We start from the raw sequence: 22,327 nt of genomic DNA on the forward strand, positions 1-22,327 counted from the left end.
GCCCAAACCTTGTAGTCATTCTCGCAAGGATATGTCAGGGTGCTAACATTTGTGCCAGGTACCGGGGAAAGAAACATGCAAGGTTGCCCCTTGTTGGGGAGTCCGGTGTCTAATGTGAAGGCAGACAAGTAAATGGTGGGACTCAGTGAGAGGTGCCTAAGGTGTCATGGGGGATGGGCACACATAGGAGATGCTGCTTCAGGGATGGTGATGCCGGTAGCATCTTGAAGGGGATTGTGCCATCAGGTTGCCCCAGAATGTCTTTTCTAACATGGATAAAGTTGCCAGCTGCCTTTGAGTTCGAGCTGACAAGTCTTATTGCAGGTCGTTTTCATACCAAACATAATAAAAGAACATAGTAAAAGTGTTTCCACCATTAATTCAGTGAAACATGCTGAAGAGCTACTCTGTCCTTGTGACTTAGCAGATGTGTATGCACAACTCCTGTGGGCAGGTGCTCTCTGCTGAGGGGCAGAGCCCAGCTATGCCCCTGAAAAAAAAAGAGACACTTTAAATGCTACCCTAGAGATGTTTAAAGGTGATTTTGATGCACAAAGGAGGAGGATTCTGTTCTGCCTGGGAAGTCAGAGGAGGCAGCACTGAGCAGGTGGAACTTATACTGGGCACTGAAGCATGGGTAGGAGTTCACCAGGTAGAGGGGAATGGAATGGAATGGAATGGAGTCAGGACAGAAGAGCCCTCTGTGCAGATGGAACCATGTAGGCAAAGGCAGGAGGGCAGGGAGCAATTCATCTTTCGGGTTTTGCTGCTGTGTATATCCTAAATATGAGGAAGGATGCTGAAAAGGTGGGCTTATGCATCTGCCTGTGGAGTAGATTTCATTTGGTTGGTAATGAGGAATCATTGAAAGATACTGAGTGAAGGGCACAGACATGATCCGATTAGCCTTTTGGAGAGGAGAACCACTCTGTCACTATACAAAGGACAGAGTGTGGGATCTGTGGGGTGGGGTAGGATGTGGATACTGAAGGGTGAGTCCCCATTAGGAAGCATTAACAGTAGTCCTGGGACAAGACAGTGGAAGCCTTAACCAGACAGGATGCAATGGAAAGAAGAAGCAGATCGGAGCAGCATTGAAAAGGTGTATTGATGGCACACAAGGATCAGGAGACTGTTGAGACGGTGGGAAAGAAACAGCTCTCAGGTGTCCGTCATCAAGTGGGGGCTGCGTTGACCCCTCCCATGTCAAAAACTTAAATCACCTGGGTTACAGAAAAGCACCCTCACAACAACCATTGAGTAGGTATTGTTTTCCCTTGTTAAAGAAGAGGAACCCAATGGTCAGAGATGTCTAGTAATTTAGCCAATGTCACACAGCTCATGGCAGGACCTCCACTCATGGGAATTACCCGGCTTGACAGAGACTACTGAGTCATTCACTGATGACCAGGAGTGAAATGTGGAGCTCAGACCTTCAAAAGGCTGAGATGGCACTGAAATAAAAAAGAGGGATAGTGTATGCTATAGACTGAATGTGTCCCTCAAAATTCATGTTGAAACTTAATCCCCAATGTAATGGTATTGGAGGCGAGGGCTTTGTGAGGTGATTACAGATATTGAGGGAGGAGTCCTCATGAATCAGATCAGCGTCCTTGTAAAAGAGGCCCTAGAATGCTCTCTTGCATCTTCTACCATGTGAGAACACAACAAAAAGGAATCATCTAGGAATCAGGAAGCAGTGCCCCCCCAGACAACAAACCTTCTCCTTCCTGCACCTTGACCTTGGGCTTTCAGCCCCCAGAACTGTGAGAAATAAATTTCTGTGGTTTATAAGCCACCCAGTCTATGATATTTTCTTATATCAGCCCGAACAGACTGAGAGAGTACAGTAGCTTTCAAGGGCAACTGGATCAAGGGGAAGGAGGACTTTTTTTATTTGTTAAAGATGTCAGCAACTGGCCGGGTATGGTGGCTCACCCTTTAATCCCAGCACTTTGCGAGGCTGAGGCAGGCAGATCACCTGAGGTCAGGAGTTCGAAACCAGTCTGACCAACATGGTGAAACCCCGTCTCTACTATAATAAAAAATTAGCTGGGTGTGGTGGTGTGTGCCTGTAATCCCAGCTACTTGGGAAGCTGAGGTATGAGAATCGCTTGAATCCGGGAGGTGGAGTTTGCAGTGAGCTGAGATTGTATGACTGCACTCTAGCCTGGGTGATAGAGAGTGACTCCAGCTCAAAAAAAAAAAAAAAAAAGTCAGCAACTTGAGCATTTTTATAGGCGGGGCAGAGGGGACCAATGAAAAGAGAGTAGGACATCCTAGTGTGAGGGGAGAGTTGGGCTCAGGGAAGGAGGAAGTACACGTCTCCCTTGGACACTGGAAGGGAAGGCGTTGCTGATGAAAACTCCAAAGAAAGAAGAGGTCCGTGCAGGATGCCTCATCACTGGGTTTGAGCTTTTCAACAAAATTGGTGGGGAAGACATCTGCACAGAATTAGAAAAATAATAAATGCAGACATGGTACCTTAGAGTGCTGGAAAAGGCACCCCACCCTCGGGGAAGCTGATCTGAGAGGCATGCAGGGCGTCCTGGTGTGGGGAGCTGTGTGGAGAGTGCGTCTGGAGGCAGTGAGCCTTACTTCCTGACTTTGTAGCCATGCAGCTCAGCAGCCTCAGGAAGACTCAGCTCCCTGCAATTTGCTTTCCAGGTACTGCTCTCGGGCGTTTAGACTTCCACAATGGGGAAGATAAAAGAAATACATTTTAATTTCTAGGAAAATGAAGCATGTAAAAATAAAATCACTTGCTCTATCCAGTGTATCATTTGCTTTTCCAGACTATTTTAGCAGTTACAGTGGACAACTGCTAAGCACACTTGACTCATTCATTTGTAGATTTCATTATAAGCACCACAATTAACCCATCTTAAAAAAAAAATCTTGACAGAAAAGTATTTAAGTTCTTGACTAAATTCAGCTTTCAGAAGGCATCAGTGATTCTGCTGATGGTGATTGAGAAGATTAAATATGTAGACGTTTTCTTCTTGGTGTATGAGAGACATGTTTGTGTTGGTGGGAGCACCAGGTGTGTGTGGGAGAGGAGCTGGAGTCCCAGGCCACCACACTGGTTGGGGTGGTAACATGTATTTCCCATGTTCTGCTCTGCCAGGCCGAATACAATGTGTTGATAACTGACATCTGTGCTTCTATCAAATTAAACCTGAAGTGCCTCTTTTCATTTCAAATAACTTTGCTCTTTCCTCAGGTGATTATCTTTAATCTTTGTTAGAAATGCTTGTTCCCTGGTGCCACAAAGAAATAGCACTCGAACATAAATTTAATTCTCTCAGCAAGGCCATTTTTACTTCCTGCAGAAAGGGTGCTCTATGCAGATGGAACAATGGCGAGAGCACGCTTGAACAAAGGAAAAGCAGACATATTTATCCCTTACACATTTGGGTCGTCCTTACTGCTGTGTCTGGCATCCATTGGCTGGAGCTGGACCTCACAGTCTTAAACAGATACCCTATTTGCCAATAGCTTAACACTTTCCTAAACAGGTAAGTGCAAGGGAGAACAAAGAAGAAGAGGAAGTTGCTCATGAAAGGTTTAAGGAAGCAATAACATTTCCAAATAGGGAAGGGGCATAAGCTATGAGCTAAGACTTGCCTGGGCCTGTCCAGACATGCTTGAGTAAGCCAAAGCAACTAACTGGGCTAAAGTGTAAGAACTGATAGTTGATAGGAGGCTTTAGAGTAAGAAGCTATTATTCCTAGTGTCTATTATTATATTTTTAAACCAAGACAAGCTTTGAAGAGGAACTTTTCTACTTTCTACAATCTTTATCAGGTTTTCAGTTCATTAGTCTATTTAATCTCTTACATCATTTTTACATTTTTTATGCCATTTAGACCATCGATTAATAAACATTGAGAAATACAATTATTATAATTGTTAATTATTATATTGAATTCAGAGGAGGGACACATGTTTAATATTACATTCTATAGAACATTCTAAGCTTAATTTCAGGAAAGATTCAGTTTTATTCTTATAAGTATGTATAATTAGTCAAAAAGTTCCTTATCAAAATCAATGTCTATAAACCAACAGGTGAGTTTTTTGTGTGCCCACCAGATGCTTATATGTCCGTGGGCAGGAATGATCATGGGAATAACTCATCCATCCAGCTGGACCTTGGGGATATTTCTAAATGTCTGATAGAGATCCTGCTATTCACACAGCTGTGGAGTGACTTGGCTAACTGATGTCTTTTCTTTAGGAGCCGTGGAGCATGCAACACATCCCGGCACTGTTTTCGGCCTTCTGTGGCCTCTTGGTCGCCCTTTCTTACCATCTGAGCCGTCAGAGCAGTGACCCATCTGTACTCATGTGAGTGGTCTATGCCTGTGCTCTCTCATCACTGAGCTGGGGGCATAGTTCCTGCAGCTTTGTGCCCTGACTGAGATGGGCAGACAGCAATTCACTGCCCATTGTGATTTGACTCTCATTATTAAACTAGCTGGTCACTCACTAGAGGAGGGAAGGAGAAATACAGGACCAGCCAGAAACTAATAACAATTAAAAGTGAACATCTAGCAAACATTTTAGTTTTGCTCTTTTGATTTTGGAGTAAAATGCACAGTGGCAGGAACAGATGGCCGATAGTACCCAAGCCCTGTTGTGACTTTCCCTTGGGTGAGCTGGGTAAGAAGCTACCTCCTCAACAATACCCTCTCTAGATCCATTAACTACATCCCTGCCTTTACTCTAGGCAGTTACCCTGGGGAGACTAAACCAGCACCTCTGAAAAGAAAGATTTTGTTTGATTTTATTGTTTTGTTGTTGTTGTTGTTCCCAATCTGGCCAACGTCCTCTGGATTTAAAGTGAAATTTGCACCAAAGTGTTAAAATGTATTTAATGTAATCCTTGGTAATGTGAAAGTATACATTACAATCTTCCCTTTAATCATATCTTTAAGTTTTGGTAATGTGTACTCTGGCACTGGAAATCTTTCATGTGATGCCACAGTGAGTTCAAGATATTGACAGTAGCATCTTATGTAATTTGTTTAAATTTATGAACGATTTTGATTTAAGATAACCGTAACTCTTTGAGGACCAGAGACACCATAATTTTAGGCTATTAGGTGCAGTAGTGTGAAAGGCATGAAAAATGGGGGAAAGAAAAGTTAAACATGGTTCACACAATTTTTAGTGTCAATTGTATTAGTGCAGTGTTCGCTTTCTGCTGCTAATTGTGAAGATGAAGCCCTAGTGGGCTAGCAGAGATGGAGGACCTTCCCCATGTCCCACTGCTGACAGTAGAGGGCAATGATACTGCTAAGGTACTTGACTGCTCTCATTAGGATGAAATTTACAAATCAAAACACTATCTTTATGATCACTTGAACATGCACCTCTTTTTATTATAAATTTTTAAATGAAGAGAGCACTTGTTTTTGTCATGTGTGGGTGTGAGATCTAAGGTGAAGTTATTTACCGAAAACACTGTCCCAGGAACATCTTTGATGAAGTGTTGTGTTTTTCCACTTTCAGGTCCTTCATCCAATGCAGGCTGTTTCCTAAATTTTTACATCAAAATCTGGAAGAGTCAGCTGCTGACCCTCTCCCCAAGAAGATGAAAGATTCAGTGGTGAGACATTGCGTTGTGTAATGTAGCATAGGAGGGCCTCATCTTTCAGCAGAGATCAGGCTCTCAATGGAGCTCTAGGCAGGTGGACATGAGAAGGACTAGGACAGAAAGATACACCTCGCTTGGTACCTGGCACACTGGGCTGTTGAGCTGCCTGCCAGGTGCAGCCCTATTTGAAACGCTTGTTCTCCGGTGCCGTAAAGCAATAGCACTTGAACGTAAATTTAACTTACTCAGCAAGGCCATTTTTCACTTTCTGCAGAAAGGATACACTCGCCAGCAGTTTTGCCATGAGAGTACACCAAACAAAGGAGACAGGGTCATTTATAACCTGACGCATCCACCTTACTGCTGTGTCCGGTTTCCATTGGCTGGAATGGGACCTCACATTCTATATTTGTCCCGATTGGCTAGCAACTTAGAACTTTTTAAAAGAGGCAAAGGTAGAGGAGAACAAAGGAAGGAGGAAGTAACTTGTGGAATGCTAAGAAAGGTAAAAACACCTTCAAATAAGGAAGAGGATCAGGCTATGAGCTAATGCTTGAGTGGACCAGTATAAGCATGCCAGGGCAAGTATTTAGGCTAAATTGTGGGAGCTAAGAACATAAAGTACATTGATTTCTTTATCACGGCTAGCAGATATTTAAGAATGTTAGCACAGGTCTTTGAATAAATTTTGCTTCTAAGAGAAGTTACTATTTATTCCTAATTAAATGGGGAGGAAAGTCTTTGAAGAGGAACCTTTACTTTATTTTTTTACAAGCCCTTTAGAGCATCCTTTTTTTTTTTTTTTAGAGACAGAATCTCACTGTCTCCCAGGCTGGAGTGCAGTGGCGTGATCTCGGCTCACTGCAAGCTCCACCTCCCAGGTTCACACCATTCTCCTGCCTCAGCCCGAGTAGCTGGGACTACAGGCGCCCACCACCATGCCCAGCTAATTTTTTGTATTTTTTTAGTAGAGACTGGGTTTCACCGTGTTAGCCAGGATGGTCTCGATCTCCTGACCGCGTGATCTGCCCGCCTCAGCCTCCCAAATTGCTGGGATTACAGGCGTGAGCCATCGCCCCCAGCCTAGAGCATCTTGATGGTGGCTGTTGTGCACACATGGTGTGGCCACTTAGGTGGCCCTCAGGTGGCTGCAGTTTGCCAGGATAGTCACATGAATCACATTCAGTCCGTTTTGTGTATTGCTGGCACCAAACAGCAGGTGGGCTCTGCACGAATGAAAGCTTGTCAGATAAACGTTTAGCCAACCTGCCCTCCTGATGTGGTCCACACACAGCTGTTCTCCCTAAGCGCCATGCTTAGTTCAGAGCATTCTTTCAAAATTGATGTCTGCATAGCCATTGCTTGGGGTCCTTGGACTTTAGACTTATGGCTGGGTCACAGAGAAGGGGGCAACCACACTGGGTGGAGCACGGGAGAAGAAAAGGAAGAAGGAGAGAAAGGAAGGAACAAGAGAATCCTACAACTATAAAATAATGATGCCATTTCCTTGTTCACCAGGATAATGGCTCTGGACAGCTTCAAAAGTTCTTTTAGCAGATGTAGTTTCTTTGGTATCAACTTACAAATATTCATACTTTGAAACACAATGCTCATTAATTGTGTAAGCTCCCATACATCTGAGTATTGAGCTGGAGCCTCTGATGTCCTTGACTCACACTTTTCCTGGTTTTCTTAGGAATGACAGATAAAAGGAAAAGAGAATAGTCTGTTGATCCAGCCAGGACTGTGTCTCATTTGTCTTGATATCCACAGAGCCAGTGCCTGGTGTTACCGTGGGTGCTCAGTACAGTTCATGGAATTTCGATGAATTTAATTGCAGTCCGCCATTTCAAGACAACGTACAGGACTCACAGCCAACGTGATAGCCTTAAAAAAATTCATACTCAGCTTTTGTGCCTTTGAGTGTGGTCAGAATTCAAACTAGTATTAAGGCTTTTTTTCCACTACAAGGGAATCAAAGGACAAATCACTTAATATGAGTAAGGGCATAGTTCATGAATTTTAGGAGCAGAGATACATTTAAAAGCAGGTTAAAAGTCAAAGCAGCTGGGCCTGATGAGACGGCAGCTTAAAAAAAAGAGAAATATTTGACATAAGCCTAGCATCCACAACCTGACCTCTAATATTTATACCAGGAGACTTACAGGGAGAAGGTCAAACTGACATTCCTACAGCATTTTCTGTAAAAGCCGTAGGGTGGCCCGGAGTCTACCCAAAAGTCTCCCCATGGATATCTGAGAAAAACTATGCCCTTCAATCTTCCTTGATTTCATGACTAATGAAGATGCATTTCTACTTTCTGATTTATTGCAGTTAAAAAAAATGTAGGAATTACAAGGAAATTTGACAAGAAATTTGCCCAGCAGAGGTTGATAGTATTTCATTGGTATAATTAGATGTGATGGGCTAGGTGTTGCCTCCCTTGGTTTTCATACCCTTTGAAATGCTTTGTACAGTGTGGAGCACATAACTTGTTAGGTGATTTAATAAGATGTTTGTGTTCATTTCTCTGAAAAGTCTCTGGCCTAATTATAATATTTTAATGGGAATATCACATTCAGCTTTTAGAGTTTGATATAATACCTTCTGTGACACTGTGCAAGCATAAACCGCCCCCCCCCACCATTGTCTCTGGTTTTGTTTCTCTGTGTCTCCAGCTCTTATTTTCTCTGTCTGTCTGTCTCTCTTCTTGAGTTTTAGTTTGTATGAGAACCCCTCAGGGAGCCTCATTAGATTTCAGTTTTCTAGCCCTCTGCCCATATTCTGATTCATCTGGCCTGTGAGGGGGTCTGAGGATCTTCATTTTAACAAGAATGTTCACCCAGGTGATTCTGTTTAGGTGATCCACAGATTGCACTTCAGGAAACATTGATCTGGAAACAGAGATATACCAATGGGCCTATACATTTGCATATGAGCAAGATAAGTTATGCACACAAAGTTTATCACCAAAATTCATTACTTAATAAAGATATAAACTTTCCGCTAGTGGTTTACCTGGTTAGTCTTTTTCTATTTGTCTTATTAGCACAGACTCTTTTAACTTTCATATCTTTGTCATTTTCAACACCCTTTATTATGTTTAGATTTGTTTGTTTCACTGTATCAATTTTCTTCAGTTCCTAGAAACAAAAAAAAGCCTATTTAATTCTTAGGTGTAAAATTCAAACAGTCTTTTCCTAAATCATTGGTTATAATATCTAGATTTTTCTGGTCCCATGCTGCTAGATGTGGAATGTTGGAACAGGGGTTCTTAAGCTTCCTTTGAGAGTTGGAGTGTGAAGTACTATATAAAATGCCACAGTGAATTTAAAATGTTCAGTATATGAAAAGCTAATGTATTTCTTAGTTAAACATGCACGGATTTACCATAAAATCCAAAAATTTATATATAAATTTATATATAAATTTTTCATTTTTTTCTCTTTGCAGCCTTACACTGGCCAGAACTTCTAAAACAATATTCAATAATATTAATAGTTTGCTATTTTACATTATATAAAATAGAAATTATATATTACATATTATATATAATTTATATAAAATATAAATTAAATATATAACATAATTTTATATAATATATAATATAAATTAAATACATATTTATTATAATACTATATAATATATAAAATATGTTATATATTATATATAATATATAATTTATTATATATAAAATATAAATTAAATATATTTATATATAATTTTATATATTATATATAAAATTTAAATTATATATTTGTTTTATGTATATATAAAATGGAAAGCAAAATAGTAAAGAGTAAAGAGCAAAGAGAAAAAGAGAAAAAAATGCTGATTTATATGTGTATATAAAACTTTTCTGTGCATACTATATAATCAGCTATGATTAATAAGAGGATTCATAAATACAACCAGAGAAAAGTAAATTTAGAAAAGCAAGAACTTTCTAACATACCAGAAATAACCTATGAAAATGTGATCCAACTCACAATACCAACAAAATGTCTGAATTGATAATGGAAATGATTTTAACAAGTAGTGTCACAAATAAAGTAAACTAACTGCCGCAGTTTATTAAAATGTAAATGATGTTCTGAATAAGTGGAGAAGACATAACCTGATTTTGGATAGGAAGGCTGAGATTTATAAAATGCCAATTCTTTCTAATGAATTTGTAGGTTTCATATAATTCAAAACAGTTCCAAAGGCATTATATTCCCAACACTGAGAAATGATTCTAAGGTTCCTTTAGAAGAATAGCAGCTAATATTTTTAAAAACTTGAGAAAGAAGCATAAGAAAAAGGAACTTAGCACTTTTAGATTTAAGAGTGAAGACTGGGCTGGGCATGGTGGCTCACACCTATAATGCCAGCACTTTCGGAGGCCGAGGCGGGTGGATCACCTGAGGTCAGGAGTTCGAAACCAGCCTGGCCAACATGGTGAAACCCCATCTCTACTAAAAATACAAAATTAGCCAGGTGTGGTGGCACATGCCTGTAGTCTCAGCTACTTGGGAGGCTGAGGCAGGAGAATCACTTGAACCCAGGAGGTGGAGGTTGCAGTGAGCCGAGATCGCGCCACTGCATTCCAGCCTGGGCAACAAGAGTGAAGCTCTGTCTTTAAAAAGAAAAAAAAAAAAAAAAGAGTGAAGACTGAATAATCAGAAAAAAGTATGAGACTATCCAAGATCAGAGAATGGGATTAATGGATCAGAAAAACACAGAAAGGAGACAGACTCTTTTATGAATTATGTCAAAATTAAATGTCACAATCAAAAATTGATTTTCAGAGTCTAGTGTTGAGGTAATTGTTTAGCAGTGGGAAAGAAAAACGAATCTTATGTGCTAGTCCCTCGCCAGACACCAATGTAAATGAGAGAGGGATTTAAGAGTTTCAGAAAGTGAGAGAGAGGAAGAGGGAAAAGGAAATGAGGAAAGTCATGTGGGACTTTTTCATTTCTGATATTACGGCAGGTTACTGCTGATTAAAACTAAAAATTCTGAATAAAATACAAAAAAACTCTTCCTGAATGTAACAAAAAAAACCTGACAAAATAATAAGGAATTATCAGCTTAAAATCTTACTGAACAGGAGTACCTGGAGGAAGCAGGGCAGGAAGCTGCTTTTGCCCCAAGAGCATTTGCCCAACCTGGGGACCTTAAGCCTTGTTTTTCAGACCTCGAACTATGGAGAACAGGAATTGAAGCCCAGGTGGGTGTCCAATGCCAGACCATGGATCATCAGCCTGGGACACCAAAGTGCCACACTCTCAGAGTGAGGATGATCCTCAGGAAGTCAGCTCTACCACCCTCCACACCAGGAAGTGCAAGCAGACTCACCTCATGATTGAGCAGAATAACAGAATCCTTGAGAAGTCATAAGTTTGCATGGATTTGCAGCACAAGTTCAAACAACTAGATGGCACCAAATCCCTCAATTTATGAAGACATTTAACGTGGTACCCAATTGGAAACGCCTCATGGCAGAAACAAACATAAATCCTTTCTAGAAGGCTGCCTTGTCCAAGTGTTTCCCAAACCAGTTTTTTTATGGAAAATGCACAGCTTACTATAAAAGAATTTTAACCTACACTTGGAAATAAGCAACCAGCAGAAACAGGTCTGCAAATATTTCAGATATTGGAAGTATCAGACACAGATTTTAAAACAACTATACTTATTATGCTTAAAGAAGTAAAAGGCAAGCTTTAAAATTTATAGACCATAGAAAATATTTAAAACAATCCAGCATGTTTGAAAGAGAGCCAAATAGAATTTCCTAAACAAACAAACAAACAAATGAATCAATTGAAATATACACCACCACACACCCCACACATGGGAGATTAGATGCTTCTGAAGAGAGAATTAGTGAACTGAAAGATAAGGAGAGAAGAAAGTACCCAGAACATAACACTAATTGACAAAAGAAAAAAAATCAAGAAATATGAAAGAGAAATGACTTGAAGGATAGAGTGAGAAAATCTAAAATATATCCAATCAGAATTCCTAGAAAAAGAGAGAGAGACTGAAGCATAATCAATATTTGATGAGATAATATCTGAGAGTTTACCAGAATTAATGAAAGACACTTATCTTGAGATTCAGGAATTTCAGTGAATCACAAGTAGGGTAAATTAAAGAAAAAAGAATCCGCACCAGACAAGCCATAGTGAAAATGCAGCATGCCAAGCACACAGACCAACTTAAAGCAGGTAAACAGAATGAACAGATCTCATTCAAATGGATGAGAGGCTGCAAGCTCCCTTATCAAGAGCCCTCATGGAAGCCAGAAGACAGTTGTTGGATATACTTAATGATGTGTAAAGAAAGTAACTACCAAGCTAGAACTTTACTCCTAGTGAAAATATCTTTTAAGGATAAAGGCAAAATAAATTTTAGAAAAAAGCTGAGAGACCCTCATTACATGTAATTCTGAAGATATTTTTCAGTAGAAAGTGACCTTGTGTTAAAAGTAATTTGAGGAGAAAAGAAAAAGATTTAAAAAAAAAAAAGTGGTCTTGGATGGAAGATCTGATTTGCAAGTGAACAAAAAGAAAAGAAAGTGGCAGGTACATTGGCAAACCTGAGTAAATATTAACTGCATTTAACCATGATAAGACTATATAGTTGGCTTAAAAAATGTAAGGTAGAATGAAAATACATGACTATAATAATATACAAGTTTAGACGAGAGGAGAAATGAACTTCAAGTCGTCAGAGGTCTTAGTAATGTCCAAGAGAAGAATAAAGATACAGATTGAATGTCCCTAATTCAAAAATCCAAAACCTGAAATGCTTCAAAATCCAAAACATTTTGAGCACCAACGTGACGCTCAAAGGAAGGGAGTGTTTTGCATTTCGGATTTTCGGATGAGGGCTGCTCAGCCCGTACCATTAACTTTGGTCTGTGATAAATTAGGTATGCATGTTGGAATGTTTTGTGCAACTACTAAAGGAATAGAAACAAAGCATGTAGCTTCCAAATCCAAACAGAGGGAAAAACAGAAAACTAAAAAATAGAAGTTATTCACAAATAACAAAAGGAAATTGGACTAATATGTCATACTATACTTAAAAGTCAATTCCAGGTAAATTATAAGCCTAAATATGAGAAAATAAAACCTGAAAGCACTTAGAGTCATAATAATGGAAACTACTTTTATGATAGCAGTGTAGGAAATAATTTTTTAAAACAACACAAAAGATTCAAATTAATTAAAATTATGACCTTTGATTTATTATTTTAAATTTTACAGAAAAGAGACTAGTGTCTAGATGAGTATAAGATTCCTCTAAATCAATAAGAAAACCAGATATCTCCATTGAAAATAGGCAGAAGACTTGTACATACACTTCACAAATGAGGAAATATAAATGGCCAAAAACCATGAATATATGGGCAACCTCATTAATAATCAGAAAACTCCAAATTAAAATCACACCGACTCACCATTTCAAAACTACCAGACTAAAAAAAATGTAAAGTTCTCACAGTACTAAGTGTTGACAAGTGTAGAGCAAGAGAATTCTCATGTATTGCTGGTGGGAGTGTGAATTAGTATACACATTTTGGACAAAAGTTTGATAACATAAAGTTTAAGACATGAATAGACTGCAGCCAGCAATTCTACTCCTAGGTACTTATTCTGGAGCAAATCTTGCACATTTGCACCAAAATACACATATAAAATTGTTCATAATAGCACCTTTTCATGAAAGTGCCAAATGAGTATTCTACAGCAAAGGAAATAAACTTATTACAGCTAAATGCAATGCATGAGTGAATCTTAACCACGTAATGTTGAGCAAAGGAAGCAAGACACAAAATAATGCATATAGTATGGTACAATATATTGAGTAAAAATGGGCAAAATTAAACAGCTTACAGTTGCATACCTAAGTCGTAAGTAGTGAAATCATTTTTTTTCAAGCAAGAAAATGATTTTCACCAGTCAGGATTGTTGATGGGAACCTCCAGGAGGCGAGAGAAGGATTTTTGATCAGATAGCCACATACAAGAAGCTTCTAGGATGCTGGAAATGTTAGATTAATTGAACTAGTTGGTGGTTACAGAGGCGTTCACTTTATAATTATTAAACTGTACATACTTATTATATGCACTTTATGGTTACCTGTGTCACATTTTAAAACAGTAAAATAAATTTTCAAAAAATATATTAAATAAAATCAAATATTTATCCAAAATATACAGAGAAAATGATTTTTCAGACTTAGGATCCATAAAATAAATAACACACACACAATACCCCGAGTTAGATTTAAGAACATAAAAATTTTAAACTTCTGTATGTAAAAAAAGGTGGAAAAATTTAAATAATTTGATACAGTACTTGTGGCAAACTTAGGAAAGTTAAATATCTTTCTAATACCAGCAACCCTTATAATTTGATTTTTAAAACCCTATAGGCAAATTATATGTGTATCATTTGTATATAATTGTATTCAAATATGTATATATCTGAGCTTCAAAATGAAGCCATTTGAAATTTTATATAAAATTTAGGAACAAATTAAGTAAATGTATGAAATAATTACCATTATTATGAATTTAAAAATGCAAATTAAAATGAGATGGCATTTTTTTTGTACACATCATTAGCACTGGAAAAATTAGTGATGGTGCCAATTGTGTCAAGATGAAATCTCTTAGACATCATTTGTGTTTATGTAAATTATTATAATCATCTGAAAAAGCATAATTTATCAAGGATTGTGAAATGCTTACAACCTATGATAGAGTAAATGTATTTGCTAGAGTTTTTCTAGGAAATTAATTCAAAATATGAAAAAAATTTAGTATATAAAGATAATGATTTCAGCATAATTCATCATGGTAAACAATGGAAGGCAACCTAATAGTAGCAGTCAAGGGATGTTTGCACTATGAGTCGTTCAATTTCATTCACTAAATTAATGTTTTGAGTGATCACTATGGCATTGTATGTGTATGATATCACAAGATGGAAAATTACTTAACCACTAAATGATATTAGTGAGCCTATACAATTATATATATATAGCTTACAAAAGAAAATACTGTGGAAAAGGTAGAAAATTATTTGCACACTAAGATTAGATACTTATAAAATATGCATAGAAATATTCATATACATAATGATTATAGCTAGAGCCTGGTTTAACATCAACAGGAAAAATACTGGCTCAGAAAACACAAAAATGCTAATACCGTTAATGTCAGGCTATAATGATTGTGAATGATTTTCCCCTCTCTTCTCTATGTTCTAGGGTGCTGCAATGTTATTATGTTATTCTATAATGGGAAACTTAATTAATAATAAAAATTACAAAGACCTAAATTTGCTTTTTGCTTCCATCTTGCAGTATATTCCCTTTCACACTCATTTTTGTAATATCTAACATAGTAGAATTCACTATTAAGACATAGGACATTTATTAAAAGGAAACAGATACTTAAACTCTTGTTTTTTAGGTAAGTAATTTAACAGAGTCCCAGATTTTTTTAACCTTCAAACGTGAAGGAAGAGGGCAGTACCAGTAAATTCTCTTTTTATATTACAAAACTAAGATCAAAATAAAATATACCTACCTGAAAAAACCTACATATATTTATATCTTATAGAAGGTGGAAAGGTATATACATTTAAATGAGCAAAAAGTTATTTAACAAGAAAACCAACCAAAGTTACAAACTTTTTAGAGCTTATTAAAGGCTGCTTTCACAGGACACAGTAGCAAGCTCTGAAGTTCAGGTGTTTTACAAGATTCCTTTTAAAGATATTTTTATTTTTTAAAGAGATTTTATTGTGTATATTTAAAGTATATAACACAATGTCATGAGGTACATATAGATAGTAAAATGGTTACTATAGTGAAGTAAGTTAACATATCCATCATCTCGCATAGTTACCCATTTTTATTTGTTTTTGTGGCAAAAGCAGCTAAAATCTACTTATTTTGCAGGAATCCCAAATATAGTACAGTTTTATTAATTATAGTTCTCATGTACATTAGATTGCTGGAGTTGTTTATCCTACATATCTGCTACTTTATAATTTCTAACACACATATCCCCATCTCTACCTCCCCCATGCCCATGTTAACTACTGTTTTATTCTCTATCTCTGTATGTTTGACTCTCTCTCTCTCTCTCTCTTTAGATTCTACATAAAAGTGAAATCACGCAGTATTTGTCTTTCTGTGTCTGGGTTATTTCACTTAGCAAAATGTGCTCCAGGTTCATCCATGTTGTGGCAAATGGCAGGATGTCTCTTTTCATAAAGGCTGAAAAATATTCCATTTACATTTATATTAGAATTTCTTTATCCATTATTTATCTGTTGACAGACACTCAGGTTGTTTCCACATCTTGGCTATTGTGAACAGTGCTGCAATACACGTGGTAGCAAAGATGTCTTTATGGCATGGTGATTTCATTTCCTTTGGGTATATGCCTAGAAGAGAGGTTGCTGGGGCACATGGTAGTTCTGTTTTTAATATCTTTTTTTTTTAAATATAGAGGTGGGTTCCCATTATGTTGCCCAGGCTGGTCTTGAACTTGCAGCCTCAAGCAGTCTTGCCACCTCGGCCTCCCAAAGTGCTAGAATTACAGGCGGGAACCAACACACCTGGCCTATTTTTAAATTTCTTTAGAACTTCCATATTATTTTCATAATGGGTTGCACCTATCTACATTCCCACCAAAAAAAAAAATATTATTTTCCAGGATAAAATTTTTGGAGCAGAATAATATCTGCTTTTTGGTGGCTTTGGGGAAAAACAACTGTTTCCTTTTGATTTTGCTGATGGTATTTTCAGCAATATTAGGAGAGCAGTCTAGTTTCATTAACTAGCATCAAGAGTAAAAAGCTCAGTAATTACCATTTGCCATCTGTATATCTCCTTCAGTGAAGCGTCTGTTCAGAACTTTTTATCATGTGCAGCTGGGGATGTAGGAGGGTGTTGTTTGTTTATAGGTAAATGTCCTTTGTTGAATGTGGGTTTTATGAGTAGTAATGTTTTTTTCCCTAGTCTTTGGCTTGCCTTTTTGTAAGTGTCTTTCGAAGAGCAAAAGTTTTACATTTTTGTGATGTCCAATTTATTTAATTTTTTCTTTTATAGTTCCAACTTTTAGTGCTCCATTTAAGAAATCTTTGCCAAATCCAGGATCATTAAGATTTCCTCTTATGGTTGCTTTGAGCAGTTTGATGGTTTGTTAGGTTCATGATGTTGAGTTAATTACTGTATGTGCAGCAAAGTAAGTATCAAGATATTTTTGTTATTGTTTAATTTAATTTTATTTATTTATTTATTTATTTTTATAGATGGCTATTCCATTGTTCCAGCACCTTTCATAGAAAAGATTATCCTTTTCTTCATTTAGGGGATTTGTCATTTCACCATTGCACTCTTGTCGAAAATCAATTGGTCATATATCTGTTGTGGCCTATTTCTGGACACTTTATTCTTTTCCATTGATCTAGATGTGTATTTGCACCAATACCATCAATACCATAGTTACTGTGCTTTGTAATAAACCTTGAAACCAGGTATTGTATGTCCTCCAACTTTTTATTTTTCAAAGTCGTTTTAGCTATTCTAGGGTCTATTGCATTTCCATATACATTTTTAAATTAGCATGTTCGTTTCTAAAAAAAATTCTGCTAGAATTTTCATTACAATTTCATTGAATTTATCAATCAGTTTTGTGAGAATTGACTTATTAACAATACTGAATCTTCAAATGCAGGAATGCAGTGTATCTCCCCATTTATTTATTTAGTTTATCTGTTTAGTTTCTCTCATTTCTTTACTGATGTTAGGTGGTTTCCGTCTTGCACATTTTTTTTTCAAGTTTATCCCTAAATATACTTTTAGTGCTATTATAAATAGTACTTTAAATTAAGTACATGAAAAGATGTTCATCATTAGTCATTGGAAAAGGCAAATTAAAACCACAATTAGATACCACTCCATTAAGGTTTCTCAACCTCAGCACTGTTGACATTTTGAGCCTCAGAACATTTCCCTGGTTGCAGGGAAGTGGAGGCTGGGGGGGCTGTCTTGTGCATTGTAGGATGTTTGGCTGCATCCCTGGTCTCTAGCCACCAAATGGCAGTATTATTTCTTCCCTTCCTCAAATTGTAAAAACCAAAATGTCTCCAGATACTGCAAAATGTGCCCTAGGAGGCATACATTCACTAGCATGGTTAAAATTTTAAAAACTATTGACAAGACTATGGAGCAACTGGAACTCACACATGCTGCTGTTGAGAATGTAAAATAGTTACAACTACTTTGAAAACAGCTTGGCAGTTTCTTTTTTTAATTTTGCTTTTAATTGACAATAATTGTACACATTTATGGGGTACACTGTGATGGTTTCATACATGTATGCATTCTGCAATGATGAAATTATGGTATTTAAAATGTCACCTCACTTATTTATCATTTCTCTGTGGTAAGAATATTGAGAATCCTCTCTTCTAGTTATTTTGAAATACACATTATGATATTGTTACTGTTGTCTTCCTACTATCCTGTGGAACACCAGAATTTATTCTTTCTAACTATAATTTTGTATTCATTGAACAATCTCTCCTCCCCCTTCCTTCTCCCCTCCCCAGCCTCTACAAACCACTATTCCACTCTGTACTTCTATGAGATTGGCTTTTTTAGATTCTACAAATAAGTGAACTCAGTGGTATTTGTCTTTCTGTGCCTGTCTTATTTCACTTAACATAATGTCTTCCAGGTTCATCCATGTTGCTGCTGCAAAATGACAGGATTACATTCTTTTTTATGGCTGAATAGTATTCCATGGGGGTGTGTTTGTGTATATCACATTTTCTATATATTTTCTATATATGATGTATATTTCATATATATCATATGTAAAAAATGTGGTATCATATATAAAATGTGATTATATATATTATATATTTATTGGTTTATGGCCACTTAGATTGATTTCATATCTTGGCTATTGTGAATAATGCTGTATTAAGCCTGGGAGTGCAGGTATCTCTTCAACATACTGATTTTATTTACTTCGAAAAATACACAGTAGTGGAATTGCTGGATCATATGGTAGTTCCGTTTTCAATTTTTTGAGGAAACTCCCCATACTGCTTTCTATAATGGCTGTAGCAATCAAGATACATTTCCACCAACAGTGTGTAAGGATCCTTTTCTTTCACATCCATACCAGCATTTGTTGATAATAACCATTCTAATTGGGATGAGATGGTATATCATTGTGGTTTTGATTTGCATTTTCCTGATGATTAGTGATGTTGCACATTTTAAAATATTTTTTGGCCATTTGTATGTCTTCTTTTGAGAAATTTCTATTCACGTCCTTTGCTCAGTTTTTAATTGGATTATGGCAGTTTCTTAAAAAGTTAAGACTAAACCTACTACATAACCCAGCCATTCTTCTAGGTATTTACACAAGAGAAAAGAAATAACATGTCCAGGGAAATGTTCATGAATATTTGTTGCAGCTTTATTTAGCTGCAAATAGCCAAAAACTGGGAACAAATTCAAACATCTGCCCACGGGTGAATAGATAAACACATTGTGGTATATCCATACAGAGGAATACTACTCAGCAATGAAAAGGAATGAACTATTGACACAGACGACACCATGGATGAATCTCAGAATAAGTACACTGAGTGAAAGAAGCCAGACCATACATATTTTATGAATCTATGTATATAACATTCTAGAAAATGAAAACAAGAGGCTGAGGTAGAAGGATCGCTAAAGACAGAAAGTCAAGGCTATAGTGAGGAAAGGGATAGATTAGGAAGAGGCAAAAGAGGAAACATTGGGGTGTAATGGATGTGCTGATTATCTTAATTCTGGTTATGGTTTTATGGGGATATATATAGTCCTATAATTTATATATATCCCCATAAAACCATAACCACAATTATATATATGTTCTATAATTTATACATGTAAAATATACATATAAACTTGTTAAGTTGTATACTTTTATTTTTTTGAGACAGAGTCTCGCTCTGTCACCCAGGCTGGAGTGCAGTGGTGTGATCTCGGCTCACTGCAACCTCAGCCTCCTGGGTTCTGCGATTCTCCTGCCTCAGCCTCCTGAGTAGCTGGGACCACAGGTGTGAGCCACCACAACCGGCTAATTTCTGTATTTTAGTAGAGACAGAGGTTTCATCATGTTTGGCCAGGCTGGTCTTGAACTCCTGACCTCAAGTGATCCACCTGTCTTGGCCTCCTAAAGTGCTGGGATTACAGGTGTGAGCCACAGCACCTGGCCTAAGTTGTGCACTTTAAATATATGTGGCTTTTTGGTACCAATTTTATCTCAATAAGCTATTTAGAAATTATAATATAGAAAAGAAATGGGTGGAGAGAACCATTTTAATAAATAGAGAAAGGCTGTGTAATGGTCTGTATTTACACGAGATACTCACGACACCGATGGAAATCACAGTGGAATTCCCATATATCATCCAACTGTGAAAAAAAGATTAATAATAATTCGAGCTCATTCCTGCTTCTGCTTTAAGAAACTTAGAAATGCAGCCTTCCTTCCTCTCCACTCCAGCAGTCATACTGGTGGCCGGCTGTTTTCCCTTTAGACAAAGATGATTAGTCAGTTAAACATAACACATGATTTTAAATTAGAATATTCGGGAAAATGTTTATCTTCTTTCAGATAAACATTCAGTAATTTTTAAATGACATAAAACCATGTTAATGAAAAATAGAGAAAAATTAACATCTCCCCACAGCCAAAAGATGCAGGGAATTACAGAATGTTCCTCTAGAAAGGTCTGGTCTTTCTTAAGCATTTGGAATGATAGGAAGCAATATATGTCCTGTTGCTAAAGTAAATTTTTGGTGAATTTCTCTGATCACAAGCATTTCATAGATTCAGAATTAAATTCCTATGGTTATCCCTGCCCCAAAATCAGATACCATTAATTACTATGAATAAATCTAGGATCCCGACTTTTTCACTGTTTCTTTTTATCACTTTGGATGATAATACGGTCAGCAAGCCAGGAAGGAGCATGACTTGCAAGAAACCCCACATTTTAATTTTAAAAACAGTGATTTAAAAGGCATAAATCCCTTCGATATGAGAAAGGGAGGTATAAATGTATTGAAGGTTTCAGACTTTTCAGGTAACAGTGTGATACCTTCAAATGATCAATAATTGTGTAATATAACTAATCCGCCTCTACAGAGAGAAAAGAAGTGATGGTTCCTCCTGTTTGCTTTAGATTGTTCAGCCAGCAATATTGTGCTCCATTGGAGCTAACAGGCCATTCTCCATCTATCTGCATTCACAGCATTCTCAGGTTGAACTTTGCTTTGTTTTCCCTAGCCACTGCTTACACTACAATTTTGTATGAAAAAGTATTAGTGAGTTACTGAACATTTCATTGTCTGCATGTAATGTGTGTACCTCTTGCATATATCTATGTATATATATAAATATAAACATACATGTATATATAAATATAAAAATATATATATAAATATATATATAAATATATATATATAAATATATATATAAAAATATATATATAAATATATATATAAAATAATTTTGAAGTAGTTTCTTTAATTCACCAGTGATCTGACTGGTAAATTAAAATGCAAAATCTGGTCTAGTCCAAAGCAATAAGAAACGTATAAGAGGCTTCTGTTTGTTTTAGCCAGGTTTTTGGAATGTTAAAATCCAAGACACCCTAAAGCCATGTAGAGATGATTAGCACTTTGAGCTCCTTTATCAGACCTTATCTAAGTCCCTTTGGGGAGCTCTCTGGGAATCTCATATCTGATCTATGTTTGTGGAAACACAGATCAGATACAAGAACCTTACAAGAACCTCATGCCTCTTACTTGTGTAGAAAACCTTTCTTCTTTCTGTGGTTAGCACCCAGACACTAACCTTGCAGTGCGTGATTCCTCTCCCCCACCACTCTCCCCCAGCCCACCTTAGTCTTCCTGAAATTCCCTAAGCAGGAGCTAATGAACAGCCCGTCCAGTATGTGCCAATGAGTGTGTCAGGTAAGTGATGGGCTGGAAAAACAGTTTATCTTGGGTCAGTGTCCTGCTGCTTGATTTACCTGGTCACACAGAGTTGCTGAGAGAAATGAAGAGTCGCCTTTACCACTGGTTCTCTCTTTCCAGACGGATGTCTTAAAATGGGATCTCATCGTCTGCGCAGTGGTTGCTGTCCTCTCATTTGCAGTCAGCGCCAGCACTGTATTCCTGTCATTGCGAGTATGTATCCACCAACTTTGTACTCTTCCTGCCCCCTTATTCTCCTTAATAACAAAGCTGTCATGGAGCTACAGGGTATTGACAAGACACGTGAGCCAGAGAAAGAAAACAAAATGCCCGCTGAGAGGCTTAGGGAATGAATCCATGTACTGTGAACAGTTATGTCCAAGATGTGACTTGGTCCACATCACAGATAGGGTTCGATTGCTTTATCCTTACCCTTTCCTGCATCTGGGGAGCTGTTTTGTTTGCAAGAGTGATGGCACATCTTGTGGAATCCACTGTGAGGACAGTTAATAGTCATAGGGTGGGCTAACAGTGCTCTACTGTGAGTAGAGAAAAGAGGAGTCACCGTATCAGGGGTGAGGCAGAGGTCACAGAGCCAAAAGGACTATGGGAAAAGGATTTTCAGTTAGAAAAACAAAGTGGGGAGCTCCAGATGGG

The 22,327-nt window shown here is 37.4% G+C and overlaps 1 protein-coding gene across 2 annotated transcripts in view; it reads left to right on the forward strand.

The window, feature by feature from the left end:
* Positions 1–22,327, forward strand: part of PCNX2 (pecanex 2) — a 309,377-nt gene that overhangs the window by 113,030 nt on the left and 174,020 nt on the right. For both annotated transcript variants that reach the window (XM_024927813.4, XM_034949151.3), the window contains 3 exons: positions 4,241–4,350; positions 5,518–5,614; positions 21,791–21,883. In XM_024927813.4, coding sequence (XP_024783581.4) covers positions 4,241–4,350; positions 5,518–5,614; positions 21,791–21,883 — 300 coding nt within the window. The remainder of the gene's footprint in view (positions 1–4,240; positions 4,351–5,517; positions 5,615–21,790; positions 21,884–22,327) is intronic.

The sequence above is a fragment of the Pan paniscus genome, chromosome 1 (genome assembly GCF_029289425.2).
Source record: "Pan paniscus chromosome 1, NHGRI_mPanPan1-v2.0_pri, whole genome shotgun sequence".
In the NCBI taxonomy this organism is placed as follows: domain Eukaryota; kingdom Metazoa; phylum Chordata; class Mammalia; order Primates; family Hominidae; genus Pan; species Pan paniscus.